Source organism: Rhincodon typus, chromosome 18 (assembly GCF_021869965.1).
Source record: "Rhincodon typus isolate 14 chromosome 18, sRhiTyp1.1, whole genome shotgun sequence".
Classification (NCBI taxonomy): domain Eukaryota; kingdom Metazoa; phylum Chordata; class Chondrichthyes; order Orectolobiformes; family Rhincodontidae; genus Rhincodon; species Rhincodon typus.
The window spans coordinates 56,376,781-56,400,214 of NC_063349.1; the positions used below are offsets into that span (position 1 = coordinate 56,376,781).

The window sequence follows — 23,434 nt, forward strand, 5'->3', positions numbered from 1 at the left end:
AGATTTTAATTCAATTGGCTTTCAATTGCTAAGTGCTTATAGTGTAACACAGCATGGAAACAGACACTTTGGCCCAAACTGGTCCATGCTGAAACTAATTGGCTGATTCTAGCTCGTTGCGAAAACAGCAAAACCAAGTTTCCAATCACACAGCCAATTGATACATGTTTCAATTTTAGAATTGGCTGTAAAACTCCGGCGACCTGCAGACACCATTTTTTTTTTCCTCTGTATAAATCTCTAAGCTTAGAAAATCACTGTCTCAAAGGAGCCACACACTTGACACAACTTTGTAACATTACACCTCCCCGTTTCCAATCTATTGTCATTCAGATAATAATCTATCTTCCTGTTTTTGCTACTAAAGTGGATAACCTCATTTATCCACAATGTTATACCTGCCATGAATTTGCCCACTCACTCAACTTATCCAAATCACACTGAAGCATCTTTGCATCCTCCTCACAGTTTAAGCTCCCACCCAGCTTTGTCTCATGCAAATTTGGAGATATTATATTTAGTTCTCTCATCAAACCGGAAATGTATTTTGTCAATGGCTAGGGTCCCATCACCGATTCCCTGTGGGAAAAATGATGGCAGTTGCCATAATATTTCCAGACCATCGGGCAACTGATTTGAGGGGTTGGGGAGTGGTGCCAAGAGATGACTGGTGGTGGTTTAACCTGAGGGTCACCACACCTCAGGTGAGGGGGAGAGGTTAAGCAAGGAAATCCTTGATGACAACCCCAGCTGGTGCAGGAATCGAACCCATGTTGTTGGTATCCATGTCCATTGCAAACTGGCTGTAATGTCAACTGAGCTAACTGATGCCTGGAGCACCTCAGAGTTACTGCCTGCCATTTGGAAAAGACCATTTTATTCCTACTTTTTGTTTCCTGTCTGCCAACCAGTTTTGAAACCCTCTCATTGCACGGCCTCAAATCCGTGTGCTTTAATTTTACACGCTAATGTCTTTCGAGGGGCATTGTTAAAAGCTGCCTTCAAGTCCAAATAAACTGCATCCATTGGCTCCCCCTAAACTAACTGAATTTGAATGTCTGTTTGTCACAGTTGATGGGTTGAGGTACAAATAATAGCAATGTGAATGTAAAATGAAAAAATTATCCAGTTGGATTTGAGCGAGTACCCCTTTTTAAACTTGACACCATGATTGTTCTGGAATAATTCAGCAATCGTTTGGAATATGTAGTTCGAACTATATAATAGATGGGGAAGTGATAGCCTTGTGGTATTATCGCCCATACTGTTAATTCAGAGACCTCCGTAATGTTCTGGCATCCCAGGTTTGAATTCTGACATGGCAGATGGTGGGATATGATTTCAGTAAATGTCTAGAACTAAAGAGTTTAATGGTGACCATGAAACCATTGTCAATGATCAGAAAAACCCACCTGATAGACTAATGCCCCTTAGGGAAGGAAACTGCTGTACTTAGCTGGTTTGGCTTACACATGACTCGACCCACAGCAATGTGGTTGACTCTGAACTGCACCTGGGCAGTTAAAGATGGGTAATAAATACTGGCCTAGCCAGAGATGCCCATGAATGAGTTAAGAAAGGCACCCAAAATGCTAATACTCAAGGTCAGCGAAGGGAGAAAATTTTCCAAGCCAAGTGTGTTAATGTAGTTTCTCCAAAAATTTCCCTGAATTATTATTCATTTGTGCTGAAAGCAAAGTTTGAGACCGGGCTGAATCCCAAAGTAGTCTCCATGAAAGCATTTAAACATGTAGCAGGTACTGTATACTGATTCAGTTGGTATTGAAGTTTAACCGAAATCAGCCTTCATATGTAGAATTTGACAAGGTGAAGACTAGTACAGAGAAATGCACTTGTCAGTTAGCCATGTGTTTCTTTTAATGGGTTTACTCAAGCTCTTGCCATGTCAGGCCTTGTTCTGCACTGGAAGTGACCTTGATCACAGAAACATAATCCATGTCTCGACTTAAAGCTTTGTTTTGGGGAGAGTTGTTGGCAGATAAAAAATTAAATCATTTAAACTCTTCACCTGTGAAGGGCAGATTCACACAAGCACCATGTCTTTAGATTATTGTTATTGACGTAACAGACAGTGTGGGTTGGGTTTCACTTAGCTACATATGAATGTAGACAGAATAATGGAATGCCTGAGTTTTCCAACTGAGACACACAGGAAATTTCATTGTGAATTTGGCTGAAAAAGTTCACAAGTTTCAATTTGTTTTCCTCATGAGGACATTTTTCCTCATGTCCTCGCAGTTTGGGTCTCCTTTTACTTCATTCTGCTCCACTGTTGACAGCATTAGCAGCCAGATCTCAATTGAGTGTTGTGAGTTGACATTTGGTTCAATGTGCATGTTGATTTGGTTCTGTCTGAAACAGACTGTACAGTTTTTGATTATGCAAAATGCCCTTTATGAGGAAAAAGTTGGGAAAATCCTACATGGGAATAATGTAGTCCAATGCAATTTTGGGAAAATGTAGACTTAATCTTCTCTGTAGCCTGTCAGACAAAGATGGCTTCTGGAATCTGCACCAGTAAAGGTGAAACAATTTTAGCATACTGTGTTGAAGTTTTTCGTTGTTTAATACACTAATGTGGAATTGCAGCAATTCTTCAGACTTTTGTCATATTTGAGGTGTTGTCTAAAGGCAAACTGCCACATTTATATAGCCATAATAAGCTATAAGCTTGAGTCTAACACAGTCAAGAGATAGTTGCCCAAGAGTCCTCAACTTTGTTTCCAGACCCAATGAGGTCTTATGGCTTCAGGTTAAAAATAGACAAGGAAACCTCCTGATCACATGTCATTGTCCCTCAGCTGATGAATCAGTACTCCTTCATATTGGATAACATGTGGAGGAAACACTGAGAATGGCAAGGGCACAGAATGTACTCTGGGTGGGGGATTTCAATGTCCACCACCAAGAGTGGCTTGGCAGCAGTACTACTGATCGAGCTGGTCGGGTCCGAAAGGACGCAGCTGCTAGATTGGGTCTGCGGCAGGTGATGAAGAAACCAGCAAGAGGATAAACATACTTGACCTCATCCTCACCAATCTGCCGGCTGCAAATGCAGCCGTCTATGACAGTATTGGAAAAAGTGACCACCACACAGTCATCGTGGAGGCAAAGTCCTGCCTTCACATTGAGAATACACTTTATCATGTTGTGTGGTACTATTGCAGTGCTAAATGGACAGACTTCAAACAGAATTGGCAACTCCAGATTGGGCATTCATGAAGTGCTACATGCCATCATCAGCAGAATTGTACTGCACAATCTGCAAACTCTCTGGCCTGGCATATTCCCCACTCAACCATTCCACCACTCCACCAAACCAGGTGATCAACTCTGAATCAGTGGAGAGTCCAGGAGTTTCAAGGAGCAACATCAGGCATACCTGAAGATGAGGTGTCCACCAGGTGAAGCTACCAAATCCGAGTACTTGCATGCCAAACAGTACAAACAACAAGTGGTAGATACAGCTAAGCGATCCCACAACTAATGGATCAGATCTCAGCTCTGCAGTCCTGCCACATCCAGTCATGAACGTGAACGATAGTGGACTGTAAACAAGTCACTAGAGAAACAGGCTCCACAAATATCCCTATCCTCAATGATGAAAGAGACCAACTCATCAGTGCAAAAGATAAGGCTGAAGTATTTGCAGCAATCTTCAGCCAGAAGTCCTGAGTGGATGATCCACCTCAGCCTCCTCCATTGGTCCCCAGCGATTTAGATGCCAGTCTTCAGCCAATTCAGTTCATTCCATGTGATATCAAGAAATGGTTGGAGGCACTGATTACTGCAAAAGCTCTGGGCAATAATAACTTGTTGGTAATTGTGGTGTGAAGACTCATGGCGCAGAACTTGCTGCTCTCCTAGCCCCAAGCTGTTCCATTACAGCTACAACCTGACAATGTGGAAAATTGCCCAGGTATGTCCTGAACACAACACAGGAGACATGCAAAATCAGTCTACCCTCTGTCATCAGTAAAGTGATGAATGGTGTCATTGATAGCGCTATTAAGCGGCACTTACTCAGCAATAACTTACTTGGTGACGCCCGGTTTGGGTTCTGCCAGGGCCACCCAGCTCCTGACCTTATTACAATCTTGGTTGAAATATGGACAAAAGGGCTGAATTCCAGAGTTGAGGTGAGTGACAATCCTTTATATCAAGGCTGTATTTGAATGTTTGTGACATCAAGGAGTCCTAGCAAAACTGCAATCTTTGGGAATCAGGGCAAACGCTCTGGTGGTTACAGCCCTACCTGACATGTAGGAAGATGGTCGTGGTTGTTGGAAGTCGGTCATCTCTGTTCCAGTACATCTCTGCAGGTATTCCTCCGGGTAATGTTCTAGGCCCAACCATCATCTTCATCAGTTATCTTCCCTCCAGCATAAGGTCAGAACTGGGAATGTTTGCTGATGATTGTGCAATGTCCAGCACTATTCTTGACTCCTCAGATAATGAAGCAGTCTATGTTCAAGTGCACCAAGATCAGGACATTATCTGGACTTGGGCTGGCAAGTGCTAAGTAACATTCATGCCACACACATGACATGCCATGACCATCTCCAGTAAGACAATCTAATCATTGCCCCTTAACATTGAATGTTGCTACCATCCGTGAATCCCTCACTTTCAACCTCCCTTGGGTCACCATAGACCAGAACTTGAATTAGAGTCTCCATATAAACACAGTGGCTACACGAACAGGTCAGAGGCTAGGAAGACTGTGGTGAGTAACTGACCTCCTGACTCCCCAAAGCCTGTTCACCATCTATAAAGGCACGAGTCAGAAGTATGATGGAATATTGCTTCCTTGCATGGCTGGATGCAGCTTGAATAACACTCAAGATTGCCACCATCCAGAACAAAGCAACCCTTTTGTTTAGTTCCTCATTCACAAACATCCAGTGCCTCCACCACTGACGGTCAGTAGCAGCAAGTGTACTGTTGACAGGATACACTGCAGAATTTCACCAAAGATCATGAGACAACATTTTCTAAACCCAAGAGCACTTCCAACTAGAAAGGCAATGACAGCAGATAGATGGGAGTACTACCACGTCAAGTTCCCTTCTTAGCCACTCACTGTCCCGACTTAGAATGATATCACTGTTCCTTCAGTGTCACTGGGTCAAAATCCTGGAATTCTCTCCAAAAAAAAAAAAAAGTTGTGGTCTAACTAGAGCGCATAGACTCTAGCAGTTCAAGAAGGCAGCTCACCATCACCTTATCAAGGGCGACTAGGGACAGACTGTAAAGGCTGGCCAGGCAGCAATGCCTTTGTCCTATCAATGAATCAAAAGCTGACGTCTGTGGTGGTGGAGACTACGGGTACCTAGCTTGGGAAAAAACCCTCTAAATATGTAACTTTGGATAATGTAAATCAAAGAATGAAAGAAGAATTTTCAATTCAGCTCAAGTATGTTGCCGCATGGTCGACAAGCTATTAAGGTTAGATCATGTGGGACCTGGTGAGAGCGAGCCAAGCAGATACAAAATTGGTTTGAAGGTAGGAGACAGGGTGGTGGTACAAAGTTGTTGTTCGGACTGGAGGCCTGTGACCGGTCTGCTGCACGCAGCACTGCTGGGTCCACTGTTGTTCGTCATTCACGTAAATGATTTGGATGAGAACATAGGAGGCACGATTAGTAAGTTTGCAAGTGATGCCAAAATTCGTTGTATAGCAGACAATCATCCTCCGACACTTCCACCATCTGCAATCCGACCCCACCACCAAAGACGTTTTTCCCTCCCCACCCTTATCTGCTTTCCAGAGGGATCACTCTCTCCGGGACTCCCTTGTCCGCTCCACACTCCCCTCCAGGCCCACCACACCCGGCACTTTTCCCTGCAACCGCAGGAAGTGCTACACCTGCCCCTACACCTCCCCCCTCACCCCCATCCCAGGCCCCAAGAAGACTTTCCACATCAAGCAGATGTTCACCTGCACATCTGCTAATGTGGTATACTGTATCCGCTGTTCCCGTTGTGGCCTCTTCTACATTGGTTGAAACCAAGCGGAGACTTGGGGGACCTATGCTTGGTTCGCACTAAACAACTGCACCTCCCAGTCACGAACCATTTCAACTCCCCCTCCCATTCCTCAGATGATATGTCCATCCTGGGCCTCCTGCAGTGCCACAACGATGCCACCCGAAGGTTGCAGGAACAGCACCTCATATTCCGCTTGGGAACCCTGCAGCCCAATGGTATCAATGTGGACTTCACAAGCTTCAAAATCTCCCCTCCCCTTACCGCATCCCAAAACCAGCCCAGCTCATCTCCGCCTCCCTAACCTGTCCTTCCTCCCATCCCCATCCCCATCCCACTAACCTCATCCCGCCCCCTTGACCTGTCAGTCCTCCCTGGACTGACCTATCCCCTCCCTACCTCTCCACCTACACTCACCTTTACTGGTTCCATCCCCGCCTTTTTGACCTGTCTGTCTCCTCTCCACCTATCCTCTCCAATATCCATCTTCTATCTGCCTCCCCCTCTCTCCCTATTTATTTCAGAACCCCCTTCCGCTCCCCCATTTCTGAAGAAGGGTCTAGGCTCGAAACGTCAGCCTTCCTGCTCCTCTGATGCTGCTTGGCCTGCTGTGTTCATCCCGCTCTACACCTTGTTATCTCAGATTCTCCAGCATCTGCAGTTCCTACTATCAGTGAACGAGGTTAGCTAAGATTACAAAGGGACCTAGATCAATTGGGTCAATGGGCTGAGGAGTACAGATTGAGTTTATTTAGATAAATGCAAGGTGTTGCATTTTGGTGAGACAAACCAGGACAGGACTTGCACTGTTAATTGTAGGATCCTGGGGAGTGTTGTCGAACAGAGACCTATGGGTGCAGGGGCATAGTTCCTTGAAAGTGGCATCATGGGTAGACAGGGTAGTTAAGGCATTTGGAATGCTTGCCTTTATTGGTGAGAGCATGAAGTATAGGAATTGGGACATCATGTTAATTTCTGATCGCTGTGCTGTAGGAAAGATGTTATTAAACTGGAAATGGTGCAGAAAAGATTTTCAAGGATGTTACCGAGCCTGGAGGATTTGAGTTGTAATAAGACAGCGGAGGAGGTTGAGGGGTGACCTTTTCGAAGTTTATGAAATAACAAGGGGCATCGATGAGGTAAGTAGCGAAGGTCTTTTCCGTAGGTTGTGGTTGTTCAAAACTGGGGGGCACAGGTTTATGGTGAGAGGGGAAAGATTTAAAAGGGATGTGAGGGGCAACTTTTTCACACAGGGTGGTGTGTATATGGAATGAGCTGGTAAATGAAATGGTGGCGGAGAGTACAGTTACAAAATTTAAGAGATTTGGACAGGTATGTGAATAGGGAAGAGTTGGAGGGATATGGGTCAAATGCAGGCAAATGGGACTAGTTCAGTTTAGGAAACCTGGTTGGCATGAAAGGTCTGTTTCCTTACTGTATGACTCTGACTCAGTTTGTCTTTCTATTGCCATTTATTTTTGGATATTAAAGTTATTGTAAAAAGCAAGCTCTCATGTATAATGTCTGTTTATGAACTGACCAGGTGATTGTCAAAAGTTAATGAGCAGCGTGGATCTTTTTTGCTCCTGGGATTGCAGACTTAGTTAAAGATTTATTAGTTGTTTTACAGTTTTATAGTTATTGTCATTATGGTTTTTCTAAAGAATTTTTTCTATTTGTTAACTTTGAAAAAAAGAAATCAAACCAAAAAATGATTTTTTTCAAACAGAGTTTTTAAGAATGTTTTTTAAGGGTCTGCAGTGAATGGGCTGAGGTTTTATTTTTATACTTATTCAGAAATTTAAAAAGTCTCTGTTTTAGATAGTTTTTCGTTTTAGATTGCCAGGATTTTTTGGAAAAAACCGAATGGTTTTATTAAAATAAGGAGTAGTGTTTTTGTTCTGGAGAGTCCTACACGTGGTCAACTCCAGAGATGAGTTTTTTCTTTGAGGAATTTATTGAAGAGAAATCGTTTTTATTCAGTTAATCAGCTTTGTGGTTGATTTTGTTTAATTTGTATGTATATTTCCATTTTAACATTATTTTCTGTAGGTAATGAAAGGTAGTTTATTTTATACATAAGGTGTTATTGAAACATCCTTTTTTTTAGGCTTAATGTTATAAGGCCATATATTAGGTACAAAGTGTGATGGCTAGTATATTCAGAAAAGTTATTACCCAGCAGGAACCGTCAGATAGCTGTGTGGCTGTTGGGTAAGGTAAGAAGTTAGTTCTAAAGTCTCCGGTGGCTATTCTTCTGTCAAATAGATATTGAGTTTTTGGAACAGTTGAAGGGGATAGTTTCTCTGAGGAGAATGGAAGGGCTTGTCAGTTAATTGGGCACTTGGAATGATTCTCATGTTAGGAAGCGTTTGACAAGATTTAATAAAATTATTGTTATAGGGGATTCTCCTGTTGGGGGCACAGACAGGTTATTCTGTGTCAGTGAGCGTAAATTTAGGATGGTTTGTTGCTTTCCTGGTGCTAGGATTAGCGTATTGTTTCAAGCGTATTGTTAAAGATTAGATCGAGAAGCCAGAAATTATTGTACACATGGGTAGGAATGATATTTTTAAGGAAAGATTTTAAAGCATTACAGAATGAATTCAAGAGGTTAGGTTGTAGATTAAAAAATAAAACCTTAAGTAGTCATTTCTGGTTTATTCCCAATGCCAACCAAACTCCAACGAGGGAGGCAGCAAAATGTTAAAGGATATAAACCAATGGCTGAAGGGCTGGTGTATTGTTCAGGGATTCAGGTTTTTGGACAATTGGAATGTCTTGGGGTAAAAAAGACTTGTTCAAAAAGGATGGGTTTTACCTAAGCTGGAAAGGAACCAATATCTTAGCAGGGAGATTTGCTCATTCTATTAAGGGAGACTTTATACTGCGAGAGAGGGAGAGTGGAGAAATTCTAAGTAGTACCAGTGTAAACGGAAGGATTGATGGGATAGGTTCTGACTGTGAGGAGAGCACGTCACTTGGAAAAGAAAGACGAGTGAGTCAGAGTATGTAGTAACTCTGAAAGACTAAATTGTATGTATTTCAATGTAAGGGGCCTTACAGCTAAGGCTGATGAACTTGGGGCATGTTTGAGAACGTGGGATTGGGATGTCATAACTATTGCAGAAACTTGGCTGAGAGATGGAAAAGATTGGCAACTCTTGCTGGTCTTAGATGCTGTGCGGAGGAAAGCAAATGAGGCAAGAAAGGAGAGGGGTTGGCTTTTTTGAGTAAGGAATACATTACTGTTGTAACTAGGGAAGATATTTCTGAAAAACCGTTCAGTGAAAATACGTGGGTAGGAATTACAAATAAGAAAACCAAGATCACTTTGGGATTGTACTATAGCACCCCCCCCCCCCCAAAAAAAAAAGTGAGAAATTGAGAAACAAATATGTAGTGAGATCTCAGATATATGTAAGCATAATAAGATTGTACTAATGGGGGATTTTGATTTTCCAAACATTGATTGGAACTACCATAGTGTTAAAGGCCTGGATGTTGAAGAATTTGTCCAATATGCTCATGAAAATTTTCTTCATCAGTATGTGGGTGCTCCTACTAGGAAAGGAGAAAAACTAGGCCACCTTTTGGGCAATAAGGTAGGTCAGGTGACTGAAGTACAAGTGGGGGAGCATTTCGGGTCGAGCAATCATAATTCTATTAGTTTCAAAATGGTTATGGAAAAGGATAAGCCTTCCATAAAGTTAGTTTTAGTTGGAGTAAGGCAAACTTTAATGGTATGAGACAAGTTCAAACGTTGATTGGAGTAGCCTGTTCGCAGGTAAAAGAATGTCTGACAAGTGGGAGGTGTTCGAGTGTGATGAGAGTTCAGAGGCATTTTATTACTATTAGAGTGAAGGGTAAAGCTGGTAAGATTAAGGAACAATGGATGAATGAAGATAGAGGTACTAGTCAAGAATAAAAGAGAATCTTTTTTTTGAGATAGAGACCACTTGATTCAACTGAATCTCTTTGTCAATATCAAGAACGTAGGGGCAGTCTCGAGAGAAATCACAAAGGCAAAGAGGAGATGTGAGATATCATTGCCAGATCAGGTTAAGGATAATCCAAAGAGATTCTACAAAAGTGTTAAGAGCAAAAGAGTAACTAGAGAAGGGGATTGGGCCTCTTAAAGATTCAGGAGGTCATCTTTGTGTTAAACCCCAAGAGATGTGAGAGATCCAAAATGAATATTATCCGCCAGTTTGTACTGTGGAGAAAGAAATGGAGTCCAGAGAATGCGAAGAAATAAACTTGCATGTTTTAAAAACTGTTCCCATTACAAAAGAGAGTGTTTGGGAGGTTTTAAGAAAATAAAAGTGGATAAATCTCCGGCACCTGATCTAATGTATCCCAGAATGTTGTGGGAGTTAATGGAGGAAATTACGAGACCCCTCGCAGAAATATTTGCATCAACTGTAACTGCAGGTGAGGTGCCTGATTGGCGAATGTATCTTTGTTTATGAAAGATTGTAAGGAGAAAAGGGGAACTATAGATATATAGACTTTGGTTGTGCGTAAATTGTTAGAGGTGATTCTAAATGTCCATAAATCCTATCATTTTTAGAGGCAAAAATTGATTAGGGATAGTCAGCGTAGTTTTGAGAGAGGAAAGTCGTGTCTCTCAAACTTAATTGAGTTTTTTATGGAAGTTACCAAAAAGGTTGATATTGGCAGAGCAGTAGATGTTGTTTATTTGGATTTTAGTGAACCCTTTGACAAGATTCCGCATAGTAGACTAATTAGGAAATTTAGGGCAAATGGGATTCAGGGTAAGCTTGCCAATTGGTTACTTAATTGGCTTAATGGCAAGAGATAGTAATGGTGGAAAGTTGCTTTTTAGATTGGAGACCTGTGACCAATGGTGTTCCACAGGGATTGGTTCTGGGTCCTCTTGATCATTTATATCAACTATTTGGATGAGAATATAGAAGGCATTGTTACTAAGCTTGTGGACGACACCAAAATTGATGGCATTGTAGACAGTAAAGAACGTATTCTACAGTTGCACAGGGATCTGATCAAATGGATCAATGGGCTGAAAAATGGCTGATGTAATTCAATCTGGATAAATGTAAGGGATTGCATTTTGGTACAACAAACAAGGGTACTCCCTAAGCTAGTGTTGTAGAATAGAGAGACCTGGGTGTGCAGGTACGCAATTCTTTAACATTTCGGTCACAGACAGGATGGTTAAAAAGGCGTTTGGCATGCTTGCCATCATTGCTCAGTCCTTTGAGTACAGGGGACGTTATTTTGAGGTTGTACAAGACTTTGATGAGGCCTCTTCTGGAGTATTGTAACCAGTTCTGGTAGCCCAGTTATAGTAAGGATATGATCAAGCTCGGGAAGGTTCAGAAGAGATTTACCTGGATGTTGCTGGGTATGAAAGGTTTGAGTTGTAAAGAGTGGCTGAATAGGCTGGGGCTTTTCTCACTGGAGAGTATGAGTTTGAGAGGTGACCTGATGGAAGTTTATAAAATAATGAGAGGTATAGACAGACTTAATGGTAGTTGTCTTTTCCCTAAGATGGGGAATTTCAAGACTAGGGGGCACATTTTCGGGTGAGAGGAGAGATATTTAAAAAAGACATGAGGTAAAATTTTTGCACAGAGGGTCGTTCGCGAGTGGAATGAACTTCCTGAAGAAGTGCTGGATGTGGTGGCAATTACAACGTTTAAAAGACATTTGGATGGATACATGAATAGGAAAGGTTTGGAGGGATATGGGCCAGGAGCAGGCAGCTGGGGCCAGTTTTGTTTGGAATTATGTTTGGCATGGACTGGTAGGACCAGTGTGACTATTATGACTAGCTTTCCCAAATCATCAGCTATCACGTTCTGGCTTCAGTTAGGATTTTGAGAAATGTGACATTCCCAGGAAGCGTATTATGAACTTTGGTGTTTCCACTGTTTACAGTATTTTGACATGCTCAGGGCTGGTAGAAATTTTGTTGGACAGTTTACGTGGATTTTTGCCAAAAGAGCAAGCAAGCCTTAGTGTTTTGTCAATATTTCTGGCTAACAAATGCATTAAATGTAATTCCCTTCATAATGGCATTACGGATCAATCCACAGCAGGTGGCCTCGGTGGTCCAAGAAGGCAGCTCACTGCCACGACTTCAAGGGCAACTAGGGACAGGCAATAAATGCTGGCCAGCACATATGAATAAAAAATGGTTTTTAGTATCACTTGATCCATTAAATGGTTGCTGTTTGCTTTTAGTGAAATGTCATTGTCGTTCAGAAATTTTTGAGATACTCTTGCTGTGCTAACTTATTGAAATCTGTTTTGAGTACATTGGTGATTGTATTAGTGCTGATTCATACTCCTATTAAAAACTGGAAAATTTCATTTACTGCTTGCAATGTCAACCAGTGTCATTTTCGCCAGTTTCATTCTTAGTACTTGTCTTTTTTTTTGACTTCTGTGACTCCATTTCTGGTGATTGGTTGTTAGCCTATCTCCATTTGAAGATCACTGATTCTTTCAGCTACTCCAACGGCACCCTTCTTTACAATTTGCCTCCTAAAAGGTGTACGTTTTCCTCCTCTTGCCTTTGTTCCGATGATGCTGCTATTCAAAACAGCACTTCCAACATGAATGTCTTTCTCTTCAAGTAAGAATCCTGAACCCCTCCTCCTACATTACTCTGGTCCTGGCCATCCCCAACATCTCATACATTCAGGGTATCTACCCATGCACTCATAAGATGCACCATCTGCACTTTAACCTTCTGTCTTCTCAAGTCCAAAACATGGATGCTTGTTCCAGATGAAGCAGTGATTTACTTGTATTTCAAGTTGGTGTACTGTGTTTGTTGATCTCAGTGGTATTGTTGGGGTGAGCAAGTGCAGATTTAGTGCCCGCTTTCCCAAAAAACACCTCTGTCTGCAAGTGCCATGGGCCTAAGCTTCTGGCTGCTTGTCATTTTCATTCACCAATCTGTTCTCATGCCCTGTATTGTGTATTCAACCTACTGCAATGCCCAGGGAGGCTCAACCAAACTTGAGGGAACAGGCACTTTCCAGCCTTCTGGTCTCGACATTTGAGTTAAATAATTTCAGGCAGTGACCTTCGTGACCGTTTTGATTTGTTTCTGCTGTGTGCTGGTTTGAATCTTTTCACTTATGATTTTTGCTTTTCAATGTTGCTATTCAATAATCTGGCACGTACACTGTCTCTTGAAAAATGCTTTGGCTGTTTGCCAAAACCATTATCACTCACTTCACAAATGACATCTTTGTCATTTAATCTCTCCTGCCCTCTCCCCTCTCCCCTATCCCTGATCTTGCTTGTTTAGCCTCTCCCTCCTAGTCCTCCTTTGCACATATGTTGTGACGATCCTACAGGTTCTCCTCTCCTCTCTTCCACTCTTCCCAGCTCTAAGTCTGTTCCATATGTTAGCTAATCAGAAGAAACTTACAACGTGAACCTTGAATTGCTGTGGAAGCTTTTCATCTTGCACTCATTAGGACAGGTGCAGGAATACCAAATTTCAAAGGGAGCCACAGTTTTTCTGCATGACAAACACAATGTTGATTGGCAACTAAACTCTCACAATCCGTTAACCAAGGAGAATGTACCAGTGAACAGTCAAAGTTCAGAAAGACAGTCAACTCTTGACAGATGAAGATATACCATGGGAATGCATGAAAAGATATTGTCCTCCAACCATTTGTTTCCATGAAAAGGTGCAGTGCCTCGATAATGTTCCTTTTGGTTGCAGATGAGTGGGTCCAATGTTCCCTTTAAGTTGTGCAGCCACTGGAAAGCTTTGTGCAAGTCTTTTGGCATGCTAGTGCAAGGCTTCTGCTTCAGAAAGCTTCTGCCATGCATGTGTTTTGAAGGCTGACTGGGTCCTAGTATGCAAACATGCTCTAGCAATGTTGTGAGCCTAGTTGATACTAAATTGGTTGTTATCTAATTATTGGCTCTCTTGACATCATTGAGAAACTACTGCCCAGTCATTGAATTAAATCTAATGTTGGACATGTACTTCTGAGTTTTGCAAGTTGGATACAGACAGTACCCTATAAAAACCAAAAGAACTGCAGGTGCTGTAAATCAGGGACAAAAACAAAGTTGCTGGAAAAGCTTCAGCAGGTCTGGCAGCATCTGTGAAGGAGAAAACAGTTAACGTTTCGGGTCCGGTGACCCTTCCTCCGTACCCTGCTTGTTAATGCCAAAATGACTTTGATACAGTCCATCAGTTCAAGGAACATATGGTGTATGTAAATGGCACTGCATCAGCATTAAAATTCATACGCCCCCTTATTCATAGGCTGAACAACTTTATGGCTTGACAGCCGCATTCTCTTGCGGGGGGGAAAATTACGTATTGCTACTGCTTAGTTTTTAAATTTTTTATTATTTAATCTACTTTTCTAGTTGACCTGTTCAGGTATGTTGTTACCCACCTCTGGAGCAATTGAACCCAAGCTGCCTGGTCTGGGGTAGGGACACAATGACTGTACAACAAGAGGGCCCATAATCAGATCAGCTTTCAGTTCTGTTACAAAAACTTTCCCAACTTTCTAGTCTATTCATGAATTCATAGCAGAAGATGGTTTTAATACATCTACTTACAGGTTATGGGACCAGCATGCTCCTGCTGTGCCACTCTGCTGACCTTTTGCTACTGCTTTTTTTTTTTTTTTTTTGAAACCTATTTTTCTAATCAACCTGTTCAGAGATGTTATTACATACTTCTGGAGCAGGTGGGACTTGAAGCCAAGCCTTAGTCTTTAGGTAGGGATACTACCACTGTACCACAAGAGGGCCCTTTAGAAAGCTGATGGATTGGAAACTATGGAGGCTGTGTCCCTGGGTGGTCTCGAACCACCAACCGTTCGGTTAACAGCTAAACGCTCTGACCAATTGTGCCGGAGAGACTGTGTTTCTTTTTCTTTTTAACGTGGGCCTCCCAGCCCAGAAGTAGGGACACAAACACTGTGCCACAAGGGAGCTCATAATCAGATCAGCTTTCAGTTCCCTTAAGAAAACATTTCCCACTTTGCAATCTATTCAAAAATTGATGAGCAGAGGATGGTTTTGATGCATCCACTTCTGGGTTATGGGCTCAGCACGCTCACAGCACTGTTGTGTCACTCTGCCATCCTTCTGCTACTGCTTAATAGCTGCATGAAATGATTAACTTCACCTGTTGCTCAAATCTTCAAGGTAGTTGTTTCTTCTGGATAATTGCTGGTGGACAATTGACAGAAAGTGGCAGCTTTAACCCTGTTCATAAAGTTTGACAATGTGTCTCTCTTTAGTCATACTTCTGACCATTGTTCCCTTTTTAATGTCCTTTTACTCTGCATTGCCATTTGTTGCATCGAAAAAATCCTTGAAGGAAAAATCAAGGAAAGTCTATAGATGCTAGAATTTTCAATCAACATTTAATGTCACACAAAGTTACTACTGAAGATCTCATTGTGTTGGAGTGATTGGTTAACTGATTAAATTTTAGTTTCTGGTTGCCTAACTAACAGATTTAATACTGCAGGGATCAGTGCGATCTGTACAGGGTTTGGGGCTTGCTGTATTGAGGCCTAATATTCTGGTGATACAAAGATTAGTTGGGAAGAAAGGTATGAAAATGATAGAGCCTGCAAAGAGATTTAAAGATGTTAGGTGAGATAAAATTTGGTGAATGGAGTATAATTAGAGGTCTTCGCTTCGACAGGGAGAATAATAAAGCAGGATATTTTTTGAATGGAGATGCCGAATGCTATGGTAAAGACGGCCTTGAATTTCCTGCGAGTGGGATGGAATATTAAAGTAGATTAGACTTGCTACAGCTTTATGGGGCATGGGTGAGACCACACCTCGAGTATTGTGCACAGTTTGGAACTCATTGCTTCAGGAGGAATTGAAAGTAGTTTAGTAAAAGTTGACAAGACTGTCTCCAACAGATACAAGTGTTGCCTGTCCAACCTTTCCTTGGAAAAATATCTGTCCAGTCCAGGTCTCGGACCAGTAAATCTTCTCTGAACTGAATATTCTCTGCACACCTTTTTAATGTTGCTGCTTTTTTTTTCTGCAGTCCTCCAATGGTGTTTTTTGATTCTGGATTCTTGTTACTTTTCAATACAAACCAGTAGTTGTACTGGTGAAGCTATTCCACCACTTAGATTTATGAAAAATAGTTTAAGCTGCGTGCATTTACTTGGAAAATGCAGTTGGATGTTGTGTTCCAATCTGGCTGTAAGTCCGAGTCAAAACCTTGTCCCAAAGAGCTGCTACTGCATTTTGAGAGTTGGTCGTTTCTCTGTGTGGAAGTTAGATGTTGAAGAATTGGGTACTCTGAGCTTCAATAACAGTAAAAATTATTCGCTCAGCACGTGGAGCCCTATATTTGTTTGAAAGCTGAGTTACTGTTGCACCTAGATGCACATCAGAGTGAGGTCGGCGTGTATTTTTGACAAACGTATATTAACTCTATATTTTGATCGGGTACTTAACTTTGGTCACTAGCTGTGACCAGTCAACAGCATCCAATTACAATTATGAGGTAACAGGTTTACTGTTTGCTAGAGATTTTGAAGCTGCTTGCTGAATGTGCAGCTGGTGAGGTTAGGCTCTCCAGGTTTAAACCGGCCTGCTGTGGACTCGAATAGAACAACACATCATTTAAAAATACAAAAATATTCAAATAATTTATCTTTGATTTATTCAAGGCTTGCCTATACACCGTTTGATACTGCAGGATGTTGAGCACCCAAAAGTCAAGATGTTCCTTGATGGTTGCTGATTTTGTTCACGCTGTTAGCGTGCAACTGATGTCACACTTGCATATTTATCTTTGCAGCTTTCTCATTGTACTTTTTGTTTTAATTGGCTTCAGTATGAATCCATTACTCCACTAATGCCTGTGGCGGAGCCATTAGATCCGACATCTTGGCGTCAGGGGTTGCGCAAAACTGGCATTGTTCTTGTGCCTCAAAAGGGTGAAAAAGTTATGGTGAGCTGCCTTTTGTGTGCACAGAGGTTTGTGTTTTGTGTTAAGTTACCTGTTTATCAGAAGTATCTGGTTTCACGGTGCATGTTGTGATGACACTCATTTTTACGTGTTTTTAAACAAATAGTTGTGAAACCTGAACTTTTGAGTAAAAATACAGAATTTGTGTGGTTTGTTTGCACATAGTTTCTCACATCTGTTTTGTTGCTTTGTATTAATATGCCCTCAAAGTGCATGAACAACTATTATGTAAATATAGAATAATCCATGGCATTCTAGTTTAACAGTAGTGGTTTCTTCTCACCGCTGTTCCCATCTCAACGCACTCCTAATTCTTGGGGACCAGAGGCATTGTACACAAGCAAAAACAATTCATGGTGTGACTTATTGACCATTATTGTGTTGTTTGTTTGTTCTCATGTCTAAAAAGCTGAGACTTTCAAGTCTTTGTAGTTTTTCAGGTTGAGAAACTTAACTATATTTGAGAACATGATCTAGCTGGTTCGTTTCATTTATAAGTTATCACATTTAGCCGTTTAGAAATTAATGCCCCACATATGAAATTCAGTTGGAGTGAGTGAATGCTTCCCACTTCCTCGTTAATACAGTGACATCTTGATCCATCCCTAAGGTATAAACTAGTCCAGTGTTTCATAAAAATCAGTTAGAATAAATAATGCCCAACAGCATTTATAGCAATAGTGGTTTGGTTTGTTACTGTTTTTGTTCAAATAGCTGGATACACATGCAAAGAAAAATCTTGCAGTTTGTTAGTACGAACTCCATATTTCTGTATTTGGGCGATTTTAACCTTAGGAGTCCTGTATTTTCACTATTGTAGTAAACATCAAAATATTGCTATAATTACACGTTAGAGTTGTTAATTGGTATTGGTGGATTGTTTTAGTATCATAATTCAGGAAAATAAACTTAAGTTATTGGTCTCTTAAAGGGAATTGACTTTTTCCCAAGTCTGCTTGCTTGTTGAGTGGTATGGTGCAAGAAAATCTGAGGAAATGTTTTAGACACCATACAAAGTAATGGTAATTCAACATCCATGAAATCACTCTAATTTTGAGCCTAAAATTATATGAAGTTCTAAAGCAAGATAGTCATGGATTTCTGATTACTCAGCTGTAATTGGTAATAGTCATTGTTTGACTGATCTGGAAAGGTTTAGTAGTGATCAAGATTTAAGTTACTTACAGGCATGTTTGAATTATTTGAATCTTAATTTCTCAATGTGGAGACAAAGCAGTGTTCCAGTGAAGTACAATATCAATCATGCCAATATTGATAACTTGATGTTTTATATTGAGTTACGTTAGTTCAGGTTTACTGTAGAAGTGAGGTATGAAAAGAATGAAGGGCTATTTTGTCAATCCTTGGGCTTTTAGACGTGGTCTGCCCTAGCATAGGGGTTTGATAAAAACGCAGGTATATTCTTAGTTTCACTCTTCTTCTACAGTTAGCCACTCCATTCATCAGATCTTTAAAAGAGGAAGAAAAAAAGAGGAAGGATGAAGAAGAGAAGAAAGATGCCTCCCCAGCATCTTGGAGGTCCGGACTTCGCAAGACTGGAAGCTATGGTGCATTGGCTGAAATTAGTGCTTCCAAAGAGGCACAGAAAGAGCGAGATGTTACAGGTGTGATGCGTTCAGCCTCAAGTCCCCGACTCTCATCCACTCTGGATAACAAAGAGAAGGTAATTGTTCGTTGTGCCCATGTCCCAGAAATTTTACAGCGCGGGTGGAGGCCATTCATCTTATCACATGCGCAGTGGCTCTTTGAACAAGAACTTCATTTAGTTCTTGTGTGTTCTTCTATATTTCTGCACTTTGTGAAATTACACTATCCCCCTTTTGAAAACATCAATTGAATCTGTTTCTACCACACTTTAAAGCAGTGCACTCTAGATCATAACTTCTTGCATGTAAAAATGTTACTTTCATATTGTTTTTGTTTCTTTTGCAAGTGAGTTTAAGTCTGTGGCTCTTGTTCTCGATCCCATTATGAGGGGGAGCAGTTTCTTCCCATCTGTTACGTCCAGATGCCACCTGATTTTGAATACTTGAATCAGATGTCCCCTTAACATGTTTAACTCGAAAGGAAACAGCCCTAATTTCTCCAGTGTACATCCATTATGGAGATTCCTTATCCCTGAAACCATTCTTGTATGTCTCTTCACCCTTTGCAATGCCTTTATGTCCTCCAAGTGTAGCACCCAGAATTAGATACTGTACTCTCAGGCTGGACTGTGTCTTGTGCAAGTTCACTATAATCTCTGTAGCTGTGTACTCTGTGCACCTGATAAAGCCAAGGATACTATGCACTTTGACTGCTCCCTCAACCTCTCCTGTCACCTTTAATGATTTCTACAGTTGTGCACCCAGGTCCCTTGGCTCCTCTACCTCTAGATCTGTACCCTTGTTTTAAATTGCTTCTCCATCTTCACCAAAATTAATCACTTCACATCTCGCTGTATTAAACTTTGATTTGGAGACCTGGGTTTGAATCCAGCCATGGCAGATATTGGAATTTGAATTCAGTAAAAATCTGGAATTAAATGTTTAATGGCCACAAATCAATTGTTGAATGTCAGGGGGGAAATAACTCATTTGGTTCACTAACGGACTTTAGGGAAGAAAAATGCCATCCTTACAAGGTCTGGCCTACGTGTCATTCCAGACTGACAGCAATGTGGTTGACTCTGCACTGTCTTCTGGGCAATTAAGGATGGGCAATAAATGCTGGCGAGCCAGTGACACACTTGTCCTGTGAATGAATAACAAATCTTCACCTGTCTGCCCATTCCACCAGCTTCTTTATGTCCTTTTGAAGTTCTTCACTATCCTCCTCAGTTTATAATACCTCCAAGTTGTCCACTATTTGCAAATTTTGAAGTTGTGTGCAGGTCAAGTTCATATATATATCAGGAAAAGACAGCGTTCCGATGCTGATTATTGGAGTACTACAGCACAAAAAAGTTTCATTAATCACTACTGTTTCCTGTCACTTAGCCGGTGTTCCACTGAATGTAGGAATAGACTTTTTTTTATCCAATCAAACAAGGATGTGGATTTGACACTTTCACTACCAAGGAGGGTTCCCAGTCACAAATTGGTCTAAGCAAACTGTATCCCTGACACCACCGCCACCAATCTGGAGTGTGTGTTGTCCCATTAACAAGGCAGACCCAACAGAAATGACACAGGCGTAGATTAATCAGCAATTTTGTCTTGGGGGAACTGAACATTGTCTGCAGGCACCATGAATACTCATGGCTTTGTGCCAAACAGTAACTCTTCGAGACCCCTCTGATAGTACCTTTCAAACCTGTGCCATCTACTACTTTGAAAGGTGGTGACAGCAGGTACATGGGTGCACCACAGTTTGCAAGTTTCCCTGCACGTATCTTAGTCTCCTGGCATGAAACTATGTCAATGCTCCTTTACTGTCGATGTGTCAAATCCTGAACAGCATTGTGAGTGTACTTAGGTGCAAAGAACTGTAGTGGTTCAGCATGAAATACCAGATTGGTAAATGGCTATTGCCTGACTTGGTTAATAATTTGCCATTTTTGTGTGATATCACAGCATTAAAGCCTTCATAGTGTATTCTGTTCAATGGTAGTGTTGATTTGCAATGTGCGTGTTTGTTAAAAATCAGTATAAACAAATGGATGCTTATATCCATTTGTAATAGTGACCACATCTTCATTAAGATGCTGTACCTCATCGTACAGTTTGAGACCTTGTGTGTGTCACTCAGAAGATCTCATTAGCATACTTGATTGAAAGTGCCACATATCAGTTCTTTTGTATTTGAGACCTGTGTAGTGCATCTCCAGGCCTGGTGAATAAACTGCACAAAGGTACTTTGTAATTTCTTTCCTCATTAATCATGTTCTTTGCATGGTGCATTGTAAGTTATTTATTCGAGAGTTGAAGCGTATGAATAGCATAACAATTTGCATTAAAGATGGGGATATCCTCTATTTGAGCCACTGGTAGTCAATGAATTGAAAAGAATAGATTTGATATGAGCAAAATGTACGTGACAAATGAAATTGAAAAATAATGCTGCGAATATTTGGCCTGACAACACATATAGCAAAACAGAGCTTGACTAGCATGAAAACCTTTCCAGTAATTTGTTGAATTGTTTATGCCCTTTTTCTCCATGCCAACAGGACAAAGACCAGAAAGGGGCAAAGCTTGCTTATGTTGTACCTACCATCCCATCCAGAAGATTTGCCAGTACGTCTGACGTTGATGAGAGAGAAATCAGGTAAAATCCTCCTTTTATAAATGTCATCTTTCTTGAGTGTGCCCTTCCTCCCTCTCTTTGTGTACTCAGCTGAGTTGATTGCTTCACAGAGATTCTGCAAGTAACTTAGTACGTAGTGGTTCTTACACACGGCGACGCTGGGAAGAAGATCTGAAGAGGAAAGAAATGAACCATACATCCACCACAGAAGGATCAACTTCGCAAAATGCTGCTGTCACCAGTGTTGTGCCTGGTTATCAGAGGAGGTAAATGAAAATTCTACAGACAATTTGTATTTGTTGGTTAGGGAAACAAGTTCGAGGAAACTAAAGAACTCCTCTCCAGCCCATCCTCATCACAGTCAGTGTTTCTTGATTGTTTTATTGTCCCTATGCATTCAAGTTGGCCCATTATGCATTAATGGTGAGTAAATATGGCCTTAGGGTGTTTTGCCCAGGACTTTGCTTCAGGAGAATTAAGTAATGAATAAGAAAAAATCCAATGCATCCGTTTTCATCCTTGTATATTGAATATTGTAAGTTTTACCACTGTATTGAGAGAGATGACCTTGGAGCCCTACTGTTATCTCTCTAAGTGACGTGGTTGCTTGTTGTGATTAGATACTGGCAAAGTATGGGCAATCAGGCATTCTTGTGCCCTGTTGACAGGCAAGGTATCTAAGTACAGGTAGTGTGTGCAAGATCTGTTGTTTGTGCACTGTTTCTGGGTGCAGTTCCTTTGTCTCTCCCTTTTCCCCTTAATTCTAACACTATCCCAACAAAAGAAAAGGCAGAGAAGGAGTGATCCACCTCTTTTCTTTGGTGTCAGCTTCAAAGGCTTGTCTTTGTTTTGTGCTGCATTTCGCGCTGTGAACAGAAATAGTGTGTCCTTGATTGTTAATTTTTCCCATTTCTGCAATTTTGCTGGTGCTATATAGAAAACTAGACACTGAGGCATATGACAACCTGCCTCTCCATAAGACATGGAGACGTTATCAATGTTCAAATAGAAATGAGATTTGTTCTTGGAACTTGCCAATAGTTGAGACTTTTCTTTTTTAAAGAAAAGTGCTACAGTTTACTCTTCCTTTTGGTCTGCTGTTGTGTTCACGTATATGAAAACAGAGCAGCCACCTTCACCAACAGATCATTGCTATTACCATATATTTATCACCCAAGCATCTGAAAGAATGATGGTTATGAGATATTAGTGTTGCTAAGCCATTTAGTTCTTTAGCAAGGATCTGGCAGATGGAGTACAATGTTGGTAAATATGAGGGCATCCATTTTGGTGAAAGTAATAGCAAAATAGACTGTTATTTAAATGGTGAAAAATTGCAACATGCTGCTGTGCAGAAGGACCTGGATTTCCTTGTGCATGAATCACAAAAGTTGGTTTGCAGGTGCAGCAGGTAATTAAGAAGGCAAATAGAATATTGTCCTTTGCTAGAGGGATGGAGTTTAAAAACAGGGAGGATGTGCTGCAGCTGTATAGGGTGTTGGTGTGGCCACACCTGGAGTACTGTGTGCAGTTTTGGTCTCATTAATTGAGAAAAGGTGTACTGGCAGTGGAGGGCATGCAGAGGAGGTTTACAAGGTTTATTCTGGATTTGAGAGGATTGGCTCATGAGGAGAGACTGAGTAGACTGGGACTATGCTTGTTGGAATTTTGAAGAATGAGGGGGAGTGAAGGGAATAGATAAAACCGAAGCAGGGAGGTTGTTTCCATTGGCAGATGAAACTAGAACAAGGGGACTTAACCTCAAAATAAAGGGGGGCAGATTTAGGGCTGGTTGAGGAGAAACTTCATCCAAAGGGCTATCAGTCTGTGGAATTACTTGCCCAGTGAAGCAATTGAGGCTACCTCATTGAATGTTTTTAAGGCAAAGATAGATGTTTGAACAGTAAAGGGATTCAAGGTTACTTTGAGCAGGCGGGTAAGTAGAGCCAAGTCCATGAAAAGATCAACCATGATCTCAATGAAAGGTAGAGCAGGCTTGAGGGGCCAGATGGCCTATTCCTGCTCCTATTTTTTATGTTACGTTCTTGACAAGGGAATTGGACTGAACCGGGCATCACTGATATGGTGTGCATGTACCAAGAAGAATTTGGTAAAATAGCACAAACAACAGACCTGAACACAGTTAGAAATCATTGTTTAAAAGCGCATATATGTGAAATTGAC

General features: G+C 41.2%; 1 protein-coding gene across 1 annotated transcript in view; it reads left to right on the top strand.

Moving 5' to 3' along the window:
* ppp1r12a (protein phosphatase 1, regulatory subunit 12A) overlaps window positions 1-23,434 on the top strand; it is an 85,058-nt gene that overhangs the window by 31,837 nt on the left and 29,787 nt on the right. The window contains exons 8-10 of the mRNA XM_048607469.1: window positions 18,450-18,686; window positions 21,174-21,271; window positions 21,361-21,516. Of these exons, the coding sequence (XP_048463426.1) occupies window positions 18,450-18,686; window positions 21,174-21,271; window positions 21,361-21,516 (491 nt within the window). The remainder of the gene's footprint in view (window positions 1-18,449; window positions 18,687-21,173; window positions 21,272-21,360; window positions 21,517-23,434) is intronic.